We start from the raw sequence: 13,465 nt of genomic DNA on the forward strand, positions 1-13,465 counted from the left end.
GTTTTATGAACTTGAGTTAGTGTGTTTGAGATTTTGATTTTACAGGAATGATTTGAGATCTTACTTTTACACAAATAGTTTCTGAGATTTTAATTTTTCACGCATAGGTGTGTGTTTTAATGATTTTAACTTTGCCAGTATCATTTGTGATTCAGCATTTGAAGTTGAAGGGGGCTGCTTGTCTTCGGGCGTGCACGGACAGATCGGACTGGCGGGTTGCCTGCTGGAGATACATGTCTAGGGCGGACGGACTTGTGTTTCGTAAGGAAGCAAAATCGCTTCCTTACAACATTCACAAGATAACATTAATATAAGATATAAATAAAAGTATTATTATAACATCTACATAAGTAGGCATTGATACCCGTACATCTTGTAATGCATGCCAGCCTAGAACAGGCAATTGTGTAACAGGGCAGCAATGGTGATCGCGACTATAAAAGAGTGTTTCATAACACGCTCAGTCAGAGATCTGGGATAAAATATTTCCTTGTGTTTAAGCTTACTTAGAGGCATATTTTTTTTTTGACTTACGGATAGAGGATGGCAGACTTTGTTATCATCCTTGAACAACAGATAGGACTACTAGACTTTGTGCATAGGGGATGACAGGCTCAATTTAGACGCCAACCCTGAACGCCAGAACGGTACTTGACTTACGGGTAGGGGTTGGCAGGCTCAACTTAGTCGTCACGGATAGAACCACCCTTTTCGATGACGTTTCAAACGGTTAAGGGCAATAAAAACAAATAGCATGCAGGTAGAAACAGACGAGTGGTCCTATTGGCCCAAGGTTGGCTGCTGAATTTCTCGCAGAACTCGGTAAGGACGAGACACGGAAAATAATATCGCAGGAAAGAATTGAACAGTCGGGTCGAGAATCACCACGCTGGTTTTCTTTCGTTTCTACGAAAATCGCTTATCGCATACGATATATCCTAATTGTAAGTACGATAAATAATCACATTCCTCGCAAACAATAAAAACGTAAGTTCAACGAAAATACAAAGGTACAGAAGTTTTTGTTTTGATAAAGTTTCTTAGAAAGGGACTTCCTTAGTAGCCCTGAGCATACACCGTGCAAGACAACTCGTTACAAGATATTAACGAAATCTTCGTGAGAACCATCTATGCCTATTAAGTGTAGATTATTCTTAACATTGCTAGAAGTTACTCATTTATAACTAAATATAGTCATCGTATAATTTTGAAATATTCGAGGTAAATTATTACCCAATAGTTGAACGTTATAAGCAATAAACTCAATAGCATGATCACAAAAAGCTCAAGACCAAGGTCTAATTTTGCATCATCTCACTAAAACATGATCATTGTATAATTTTGACACCTTGGTGATGAGAAACGAAAACTCGGGTGATTATCTAAGCCTATCTATATGCAATAAAGTGAATCTTATGATAAGAGAAAGCCATAATGTAAAACGGAAGAGAAACAGGAAAACCATAAAAGGTCTAATAGAAATGGAATAAAGCTGGGAGCAAAAGGAACAAGCCGAAGGTTGATTAATACTAAACCAGATGATATGAAATCAACTCATTCGCACATAAATCGGCCAAATTTCTGCCAAAGAAATATTTTTTAATGATAGGTCGAAAGTTCATGTATCTCATGAAAAAAACAAATCTGCTGTGGTTTTTCTTCGGATTGTACATGCATATAATAAGCCATTTCACGATAACGGCAGCAACTTCAAAACCAACCAGCATTCGACTCTGTCAACACCACTCGATGCAAACACAGTATTGACTTCTAAGCCTTTGCTGATGTAAATACCAATACCACCACCTATCCTGTCTTGGCGCACTATATTAATAAAAGTTAGTTAATAAGACTTATTGTCGATTTCAGATTAAAATCACATCTCAGTTATGCACGTGTTATCTATAGCGCACTCGGACACGATATAATTAAAGTAGTCAATTTTTGATTTTTTAAAACTATGAGTATATGATGGCATAACTGAAAATTTTTATAACTATTATTTGCAGACTTTGAGACAATTCTTGCTATCAATATCGCCGAAATTTTTGCTGAAATTATTCATGTTTTGATCAATAAGTCATGGTTTTTATTTTTGAGCATTTCTCTGCATGCTTGTCATGCATTAACAGTGCTATTGAATTTTGAAGAGAGTTTTGTAAAGGAGCTTGTTGAAAGCTTCAACACAGATAAGATATAAGAACCTGTAGCTTACGGCTCTTGTTGCATTAATACACCGTTTGTAGGTGGTTGAGAAAGTGTTTTATTGTCTTCCTTTATAGTGGACCAATTTGCTGGATATAACTTATCTAAATTTTGTCATTTCTCAGATGGCATATACTTAATTTGTTTACAAACTGGGTACCAACGGTAATTTGCACTGTGTGCGCCATCCTAGATGCTACGTTTTTGTCCACCGTTTCAATTTTTTTTTTTGCATCGACCGAATTGTGAGGCATATTACAAATATGACGGTAGCTTCTAACTCGTCTTTGTGTGACCAAACTCCTGGCAATTCATACACTTTTGCATTTGCGGTTTTAGAGTGCAGTAGGGAGCGTACGTTGTAAATCGAAGTGCACATCCCCTTTTTTGAATGGCTTTATCAAAACCTAGCCGGAAAAGTGGTTGTGCGTTTTGGTTTTTTTTATTATACTATACAGGGGTTTCACCTTACATTTTTTCCTTACTGATGCCTCTGCTGTACAGTTACCGGACGCTACTTTCTATCTCTTTTATTCATTAAATCTATGCCCTTTGAACTCTGATATATATCAGATTTTATTATTGATATCGAGAGAGGTTAAGATGTTATTTTTTGTAGTTATCGGCAATAACATTGGTGATTACAATAACTACTTTTACATGTGGTCGTAGATTGTTTGAAACATTCATAACGAGAGCCACAGAGCCATCAGAGCTTTGAATCTTGCATGACATCGCAATGAATGGGCTTGAGAACAAATTCCGTTTTTTGTAGATGGATGATGGTTACAGAGTTACTATTCCTTCGAAAAAATTCTTTCATTAAAGGATTTTGTGGCCATAATAATCTATTAAACATGGCTTCTATGTAAGCAGCAAGAACAAGTGTTTTGATGGATAACACGGCTTTAGATTGAAGTACAGATATTTTGAAAATGCTAACTCAGCTTAAGTTAACCGACAGACTTTTCTCCGAAAAATAGCTTTTAATCATTTCGCATGGGATATCTGACGTCAGCATACATAGAAATACGAACGGGAGGGTACAGCTGTTAAGGTGATTGTTGTCATTAAAGCGTTATCAGAATCCAAGCGTGATTGTAATTAATTGTGGCAGCATAGTTTATTCTGTGCATGCCACCCTTTGCGCCCGATAATGAGTTCTACGCAGTTTGACGATCATATAGTGCTCACATGGATTAGTTTTCTGAAATTTGCGAGACAATCGAAATACGGAATTTTCGGTGTAATTTGGAATTTCCTTCTTTATTTAGATAGTTCCTTTGCTTTACGTACCATTATAACAGAGGGAAGTCAGCGTTATCCTTGTGGATGAAACGTAATATTTTCGTGGAATAAGCTTGACATACCTTGGGGCAAACAAAAAGCAACCTAGTGGTCGCGGTCATGCGGTGTATCATAGCCTGTTTTATAAAGCAAATCTCAATATGGCTTAACTCGGCGCACAATCTCTACTCAATATGAAACTCGAAAGGCCTTGACGAATTCGCGATTGGCTTTGGCGTGCTTGTTCTGCCGAAGAATATTTGGTATGGAAATGCAAGCCCAGAATGTTAAGCGAAAGATCTCTGTTGTGCAGACTTTCTTTCTGACAGAGTGAATGCTATCTATTAAAGTCGAAGAAACTTTAGAGGTTAGTTATTAATAAAATTAATAAAGATGTAGGCACAATAACGTCAGAAACTTATGTAGTAACAGAATTATGAATGCGTACAATACGAGTTTGTCATAACAAGTAGATCTAACGAATTTGTCCGAGCACAAGTAACGATTTTAGAGAAACAAATTGGAACTGGGCTAATAGCGAAGGTTAAAGGTACAGAATGTACATAATTGAAACTAAATAATGTCAACGACAATAGTGATGACTCACATCTAACTCAAGATATGTGTATATTTATTTGAGTTATCTACTAATTCAATGAGTTACTAATGAAGTCAAACTGTTGAGAACATAACAGAAAGGGCAAAACTGCGAAGTGAGTTCTTTAGGGCATAGAATATATCAACAGAATAAATCAATAACTGTATTAAAATCAACGGAAGAAATTTGACGCTTGGTTTAGAATATAAGACTAAATTCCCACAAATAACCAATTATTTAAAATTGTGTAATTAGTGCGTTTGAAATCAAGTTGATGGTTTATTTAACGTATCTATTTTTGGATTCTTGCTTTAACCTTCAAATAATAAGTAACGCTTTTTGTTAAGAGAACAGGATGATAACCTTGTCGTACATAATTGGAATGATAATGAAGAAATAGCATATATAGCATGTAACGGGGTTGTTTATTTATAGCTGGGGTTTCGCTCAGGGCTATCCAGCGGTCCGTTCCAAGAAATTTATTCTTTGAAATAAGGGAACCTTCGTACTATGGTGTTAGAGCAAATATATATATTTATGAATTGAAAAGCGTACAAGGTGGCCTTATTTGCAACGTGGTGCAGGAAAAAAACCAACACGTGTTTAGTGGACAGTCTTGTTTTCCTTTTTACCGAGGCGATGTGATTCGCGCGCGAGCATGTTGCGGAAATGAAACTATTACGTGTATGCTACGTTAACTAATTTTTTTTAGTGGTTCAGCAGGCAGTTTTCCGGGTCTCTAAAGGTGTAAGGTTCCTACAATATGCTTTCGGGCCGAGAGTCTATAAGATAATGATGCAAGCGCACACTATTATCTTAAGGACCTCGTTCCGGACGGACAATACCTGCGAGCTAATTATTGGTATCCTAAAAAGCTAGGTCATCCATTCGGGCCAAGAGTCTATAAGATAATGATGCAAGCGCACATTGTTACCTTAAGGACTTCGTTCCAGACAGACAGGACGACAACTACTACTACTCTGACTTACCTGTTCGTTCAACTGCTGCTGAACAACTAAAGAAAATATTGATGCTTGCGCGTTGCTTTTATAACTGTTGGCCGCCACACTACTGCATTGCTATTTAGAGCTTTCACCACGAGGTGTGTTTACTCAGGTGACTAACTTACTGAAAGGTATATTCATACTTATATATACAGCTGTAAAACTAGGTCATACAGCATCTTATTACAATTGTACGTGAAAATAACAAACCTAGCATTTTTAATATAGGAACTTAGCGTTAAATGAGCTTAACAAGAGTGGGTTAGTTAATTTTTATTATCATTACGTAAAAAATCTTTTAATCCGAGCGGATAAGGAAGTCTTTCTTACAAGCGCTCTATTCTTATTAGATATATTCTCATGCCCACATAGATTGGGGTAAACTAATTTTTTTTTTCCGATAAAGTAAAAGGAAGCTTCAGAGGCCTTATAAAGTTTGTATATCTTAATCAGCGTAAAATGCTGAGCTGATTTAGCGATGTCCGTCCGTCTGTGCGTCTGTACGGTGTGTGTTGCACTCTCCTGGTCGCAAAAATGAAGATGTCGACTTTAAATTTAGAAGACACATTTGAAGTTTCTGCACGCAGGTTAGTATTCAACCTGCGGGCGTAACCCGAACGCAACTCTGCTTTTTTAACAAAAATTTATTTTTGCTCGTTACTAAGAAATTATAAAAGTTAAAAGACTGAAATTTTCCACATTTATTTACGAGGAACTCTACTCCCTACATTCGAAAACGGAAAACCTCCGCCACGTCCACCTAAAGTTATAAGTGATTAAATTTAATTTTTTCAATTTTTTTGAGGTTGTATGCTTATTTACCATAAGGCAAACAAGACCGAATGTTTAAAACTATTTTGTACACTTTATATTATATGTATATTATCTACCTAAAAATGGGTTAGTTTTAAACTGAATATGGCAGACGTCGCGATTACTTTTTTTAATATTTCTAGCGATGCGGGTATCAAATAAAAGAACTTGGAGAGTAGAATACGAAATAAATAGTGGTGAATATGCGAGATACGACCCCCGCCGAATATAACTTTCTTACCTGTTTTATTTTTGATTGTTTAATGTAAAATTGAATTGCCGTGACTGAAGACATGTCGACACTTTTTTACAGATGTTTTGATGTACCCTTCAATTCTTCTTCAATTCCTCTAAAATCTTTTTTGTTAATTTTTTTTCCTCTATTTTCTTTTATGTAATCGTAAAAGTATGTGAAAGCATTTAAAATAATCATTTGTTACTTTCACTTCTTAGTATCCCCAACATTTTGCAATTCCCATCATGAATGAGATTAGGAAGTTCTTAGACCCATTTCACGACATATGTACCTTTCGTAACATATTTTATTTTATTTTTCCCTTGAAATATTACTCAATATTGTGATGGTAATGATTATAAATGATTAAATTATCTTTTAGTTATTTTTTTGCCGCTTTACGCTTATTTATCATAACGCAAACTAGACCAAATGTTTTTTGTATTCCTTTAATGAAAACATATTGCCTGCCTACAAATGGATTAGTTTTAAATTGAATATGGCAGACACCACGATCAATTTTTTCGTAATAATGCAAACGATATGGGTATCAAATAAAATAAGTTAGAGAGTATAGTACGAAAAGTAGAGTTGTGGATATGCGAGGTTCAGCCCAAGCCGAATGTAACTTTCTTACTTATTGAAGTTGATATTGATTCAGATAAACTGTTACAAGTAATTTTCCGACAGGCCTCATAAAACTTTTGATAGTTTCAAACCGCCAAAATAGAGAAAAGATTTCTCCTGGTCGATGTGAAAAAGAACAGAATGTAGAACAGATATATAAAAACGAAGTTACACGAAAAAGAAAGCAGGGTAAAGCAATAATGTATAGCTGTGATGATGAAAAGCACAACTGTTGAAATTCTAAGAAAGCAGATGGTTCGTTACAGTACATAAAATAAAAAATAATGGTTCAGTGACTAGTTCTAGTCAAATCAGCAGCTGACTGAGAAAATTCAATTTTACGAAATAATTTTGCTAAATTACTTCTAAGTTCCAACTCGGCCCAGCTCAGCAAACAGAAACATGATAAAATAAGTGACAAACTGATATTCGACTGAGATTGAAGCGCGCCATGCTTTGTTTTTATTATCATAAAAAAATGAATGTGATAAAGTTTATCTTTCACCTCTTATTTCGCTAAAAGTTATTGTTAAGAAAAAATTTGTACGCTATGTCGCGACGTTCACCACAATTAATTTAGAGTTAACACACTTAACCTGTCGTCCAAGTCTTCTTACTTGATACCTATATCGTTAGTATTATCCATCCATCCACCTTAGATTTAACGAATTTTTAGGCAGATTATATATCTTTATTTGAAGAATGTACAAAATAGTTTTACACATCCTATTTTGTTTAACTTATGATTAATGAGCACAAACTCTTAAAAAAGTGAAAAAAAGAAAATTTAAGCACTTGTAAGATTTGAACTTAATCACTTGGGACTTTCGTTCAGCTTATACTGGCCGATGTGACCCATTTTCAATACCAACCTTCGTAAACAAGCTTCCAATGTTTTTACCAAATATAGGTTCGATATCTTCATTTTTGTAACCAGTAGATTGTCAACAACACACCACGCAGACACACAGACAGGTGTACATGGCTTAATCAACTTGGAATTTCCCCTGGTCAGGAATTATAGGGTCTCTGAAGTTTCTTCTGGGATATCGAAAAGATTATGACAAAATGAATACACTCCCATCCTTTGGTGGCAATTATAAGAAGTAAGAAAATTATATTGGTCCGTAATCGAATATTTTATGGCCACATCGGTTAAAAAAAGGTAGGGGCCACTATAGGCAGGAAAGACAACTACCTAACCGTTAGATCAGGCCCATTATACCACACAAGGAAACATTATCGCAGCAAGTTAATCATATAACCCGAAATATGTCAAAGCAAGTAAGATCCAAGTTAAAGGTCCTTTTAGAGAAATCTACCCCTTGTTCAGTTCTCTTGTACCCGGAGAAAGAATAGATGCAGGAAGGTTGTAAAAGATTATGCAAGGGTGCATAACTCGCAAGAGCGAGATAAATGGAAGCATTGAAATTTTCCGATGCGTATCTAAAGAAATGAAAAACCTTGGACTAAACGAATTTATCAATATTCTGCTTGGTCGATATAGCGACTCTTACCATTCGGTCCATCGGACAGTTTCTTGAATGAATCCGAACGGTTCAATTATTGGGAATTGGTCAACTTTCGAGATCGGGTTAATGAAAAATTCATCGAAAACAACGAAAAGTAATAAATTGTGAATAGAAATTTATTTGGCGCTACACAGGAATCAGCGATAAGATTCCTGCTTAAGAGTCAAAAAAAAAAAAAAAATAATATCGCCGGACATGTACCGAATCAGGTAATTGCAATGAAAGTGGTTACTGAGAAAATTGTACGGACGTGGCAACGCGCGTATGTCAGTAAAAGCGGTATCGTCAACAAAAACATATTGGATATGGAACTAATTCACTGCAATGTTTCAGGGGTCGAAACGCTCCCATACAACAACGAAATCGAAGCTATCGAGAGTGGCAATCAAAGTATTTTTTTGAGCTGAACATCGCTGTCATATGGATTCCCATTACATGCAACATACTTTCCTTAAAGCAGCTGTATATGACAGTCGGCGGCTCAATCTCGAATATGTTCTTATGAACATCTATGGTGTTAAGAACGAGTGCTCCTTGCTTAACTACGATTGCGATTTGTCGTTTAAAAAAATTTTAAAAATTCAGGATATGCGCTGCATGTCAAAAATTTTAAGAGGGACCAATGCCGATTGCGCATTTTGTTCAGACAAGTAAACTAAAATGGGGCAAATAGATGATGATCTTATGCACATTACCCACAAGCAACGTAATTTGTAGGTATTTTCACTGAAACAATTTAAACCGGAGAAAGAAAATTTCCGAATGAAAGAATAAGGAGCCTACGATCGCTTTCTCCTCTATACACAAGTATTTTTGGGGAGAAACGCAAGATCGACATAAATTTTCTACGCGAACCCCGTGAGAAAAATACAGATTACATTTGAAGTCTGATGGCCCAAGACAATCTGTCTCTGCGATCAAACGTGACAATTTTCTTTTGTATCATTGCGATGGTAATCATCATAAGTGTAATATGGAATCGGATATTCGGTCGCATAACAACGCCAGCCCTGAATGTAGTATTTAACCCAAAGTCAACTACAAATTGATCAGTGAACAATGATTTTTGCGCATGCAATTCAGCATTTTATGCCAGCCGGATATATTGGAATGTAACACTTTTAATCATGCGTGTATTCTAAGTCAAGAGTAAGCATATTTTGTATTAGAATTCAGGTAAAAAATTAATTTTTTACTTAAGACTAGTACTAATCCAGCAGCATTATAAAAATCATAAAAATTTTTTATTTGAAAAAGGTGACTGAGACGAACTCTTACTTTTTTAAAAGTGGGCAAAGCTCCACGCCTAAAAAAACAAGCAGGTGAGCCTTTCTTTGTTTTCGAAGAGTTGTTGGATTGTTCTTGTTGATTGTTGGAAGAATTTTTTTGGTAGTCTCCAATTTTTGCTGCGCTTGAATGGATGAAAAATTTTAATCGTACAATTAACACACTAGTAGACTTTTTTTATTTCAAAAACACATTATCTTTACCAATTCAAAATTTTGTGTAATTCTTGGCAAACACTAAAATTCGCGGCAAAAACTAAGAATTTGTTATGGTTGACGGCTGATACAGTAAATTGTGAATTCTTAAAAAGCCGCTCGTGAAAAAAATTGTAAAAGTCTTCTTCATTTGTAATAATTCTTTAGACCGTTCTTGATACTTGAATTAAGATACATACAGTAGCAGCAACAGAAGCAGCAGAGAAGTATAAGAAGATTTATTGCGTGCATGTTCGGCCCTGACTAAAAAGAAGCCAATTAATTGAGAAAGGAGTTGGTTGTGTAGGAATTATTTTATTGATTGTAGTTGTTCCAGTTGTTATTTAATGGTTTAATTTTATTAAGTTGTTTTTATTGACATACTCAACTCGTGAATGCGCATTCGCCGGCGGATTTCATGGTTTAGTCCCGCTTAATTTAAGTTTGCACTAAAAATCTTGCTTAACTTAATTTTATTAGTTAGTCAATTTTAACATTTCTATTGTATTCTTAAAATCACGTACGATTTTATGTTATCTTCCTTTTATTAAACAGTTATAATGTATTTGGAATAAATTTGTTTTATATTGATCCCGCCTGGTCCGGCGAGGCACTATTTACACGTGCACTTTCTTATGTAAACTCATAAAAGTTCTATAAGGCAAATTTTAACGTTGATCCCCGCCTGCATTTCGCGCAACACCGTTTTTTTTAACGAAAATCTGTGGGTTTTTGCTCGTTACTCAGAAATTACGATACGAAACAATTTACTCTTTACAATGCAATATCGAATAGTTTGTCCCCTTTTTTGAGGTTTTATGCTTATTGATCTTAAGACAGAAAGTTAAAATTATTTCGTACATTCCTCAAACGAAGATATGTTACCTGCCTAAAAATGGGTTAATTCTGAAACGAATATGATACATAGTGGATTAGTTCTTTCTCAATAATAACAGTGGTGTGGGTATCAAATAAAAAACTTAAAGAATAGAATACGAAAAGCTAAGTGTGTTAGTTCCAAACTAAATATCTCGGACGTCACTACGTATTGAACTAATTTTTTCGTTAAAATACCTATAAAAAGGACTTGGAGAGATAACAAGCTAAGCGCGTTAATTCTATATTAACTATGGTAGACGTTACGACTTGGAAAATATATGTTTTTTTAGAAATACCTTCGATATAGAAATCAAATAAAAGGAGTGGGAAAGTAGATTGCGATAAAGTGTGTTCATTACAATTTAATTATGGCGGGCGTTTAATATATAAATGTGGCGTTTAGGAAACATCGTCTTTTTGAAAATTAAAATTTTAAGTGGACACAGCGTTTATGTGCCAATACATTGGTATATGTATGTAATAGCCATAGTATTATGTACGTACATTCTTAAACGCATATACCTATATACATTAGTATATATATAACCTTACCCTGTTATATATACTCACTTGGGCTGGCATGTGTATATATGTAGCATTTCTCTAGGAACTTTATTTTCAAATAGCTTGTCAATTCTTTTGGAATCATTTGCAAAAACCTAAATGATATGTATGATTTGATCTCAAATATTGGAAATTCTATTAAATTACCTCTCCTAAATACACTAGCTTTGCCTATGTCGTATCTATATTAGTTCCTAATCTTGATATCTTTCTAGGATTCGGGCTGTAAAGCATAACACCTTGGGTTCGTGTCGGTGGATGTTGTCCACTGCATGGGTTAATTTTGAGCAGGAAAAAGAAATTCGTACTTAGATGCTTTAGAAATAGAATGACAAATCAAGTGAGCTGGTAGAGATCACAAAGGAAGAATGAACAGGAACTAAACAAACTGCCTCTCACTAAGTTAATGCCTTTGCTATAAATGGGGGATAATATATGCTAATGTTATTTCAGCACCTTACCGAAAAAATATATTCGCTGAAGACATCGGAAACCTACATAAAACATTGCCGTTATTTGCTGACTGAATAAATATGATAGGCATGACCTACCTTACAGCACGACAAATGCTGTAACAATATGAATTGCATAGGGCACCAAGTTGAAGGAATCGAAATTATATCTCATAGACACGAACAAAGTCAACAGTAAATATATATGCGGTTTTTCTTTTGTTCGAAACACACTTATTCCATTTTTTTTATTTACTGAATTATGTTTTAATTCTTTTTAATTTTGCTGCACAATATCCAATTTTGTAATGATTATTCATTTGCTTAAGCGTAATTTACTCTTCTCCTATCTGTAGCGATAACTATTACATGAGTGCCTTGAACATATTTTTACTTATAGTTTAATTATAAGATACGATAATTGTTATATGTAGCTGAATAAATAAATAAATACATAAGAAAAATGTATAATTTAATCCAAAGTTAGCTTCCATGATGTGCTTTGCCTAATTGTGCATATCATGCTTATTTATTTTCTAGACGCAAATGGCGTAAAATATTTAGAATGAGGCTCGCAAAAAGTCAAATGCTTACGCGTTAGAAATAACTATTTAGGTAACGTCTGGATAAAAAACCATTATGGAGCTATATGTTCCCTTAAGATAATAAGTAAGTAGTAAATGGTCACGTGTAATATGAGACCGTTGGTGCACTCATTACAAAAGTTCCTTATATATAAAAAAGATATTGCGAGCAACTGAAAAAAGCGTACTTGCAATTATCCTTTTTTCTCCATAAGTGGCTAGCTTTCCCATATATAAGTTTGCGCAAGAGAGTTAAGTGCGTATAATATTGTAAATATTTCCAATATGCCTATTTACCTGTAGTAGAAGTCTCTCATCAGCCCACACTGCCGCTTGTTTCCAATCAATTTTTGACTCAAAAGGTAAAACCCAGCCATTGGACAAGAGCACTGGAATACAGCCAGATTGCAAGGCTTCAAGAAATCTACAATGTAAATAAAAATCACTGAACTTAATAATTATTTGAAAAATAACGAAAATTTTTAATTATTTAAAAACGTTGCATTCCATTAAAACTTAAGTGTACAAAAGAAAATTATCTTTAACTGATATATAGTTCATTGAAAAGTCTCTAACGGATTACCACACATATATACTATTCAAATACAAAGGGCCGCAATTTTAAGGTTTCTCAGTACACGCAGCCTTATTCTGGTATTGTCAACTGGCAACAATAATAAACTTAGTGCTTGGGTTTGCTTGTCAGCGTTTTTGTCTTTTTAACTCAAAGATCCAAAAATATGACAACAAAACTCTTTAGTATCAATTTTTGTCTAAAACATGGTTGTTAATCTATAAAAATCGCATATTGAAGTATAAAGAAATACGCGACATTACAAAATGGAAGGGTGTGAAGATAAATTCGAATTTAACTAGTAAAGACACCTACCATTTCTATTAACATACTTCTGTTAACGACTTAACAGAGCTCAAGTTAAATAATTGCAATTGAAATATAATTGGATTGAAAGCCTAATCCGTCCATATTAAAAAAAAGAAAATATTTTTGTGGACATTTCATGAATCCATATAAAACTACCTTTCAAACAAACTAAAAAATTTCAAATTCTGCTTATGGAAACTATTTTTAACGGTATTTGAAATTCAGTATGTTAGCGAAAACTGCATATGAAAAAACACCCAAATTTGACACTCTAGTGCGGCCAAACTAGAAAATATCGCCTATATTCACCTATATCACGTG

At 34.6% G+C, this 13,465-nt stretch overlaps 1 protein-coding gene across 3 annotated transcripts in view; it reads right to left on the reverse strand.

Annotated features, from left to right (window-relative positions):
• LOC119642516 (exostosin-1) overlaps positions 1-13,465 on the reverse strand; it is a 183,545-nt gene that overhangs the window by 129,786 nt on the left and 40,294 nt on the right. For all 3 annotated transcript variants that reach the window (XR_005248069.1, XR_005248070.1, XM_038041660.1), the window contains exon 4: positions 12,559-12,685. Coding sequence is in view for 1 of the 3 variants with exons in the window: in XM_038041660.1 (XP_037897588.1) it covers positions 12,559-12,685 (127 nt within the window). In the remaining 2 variants the exon portion in view is untranslated. The remainder of the gene's footprint in view (positions 1-12,558; positions 12,686-13,465) is intronic.

Source organism: Glossina fuscipes, unplaced genomic scaffold, assembly GCF_014805625.2.
Source record: "Glossina fuscipes isolate IAEA_lab_2018 unplaced genomic scaffold, Yale_Gfus_2 224, whole genome shotgun sequence".
In the NCBI taxonomy this organism is placed as follows: domain Eukaryota; kingdom Metazoa; phylum Arthropoda; class Insecta; order Diptera; family Glossinidae; genus Glossina; species Glossina fuscipes.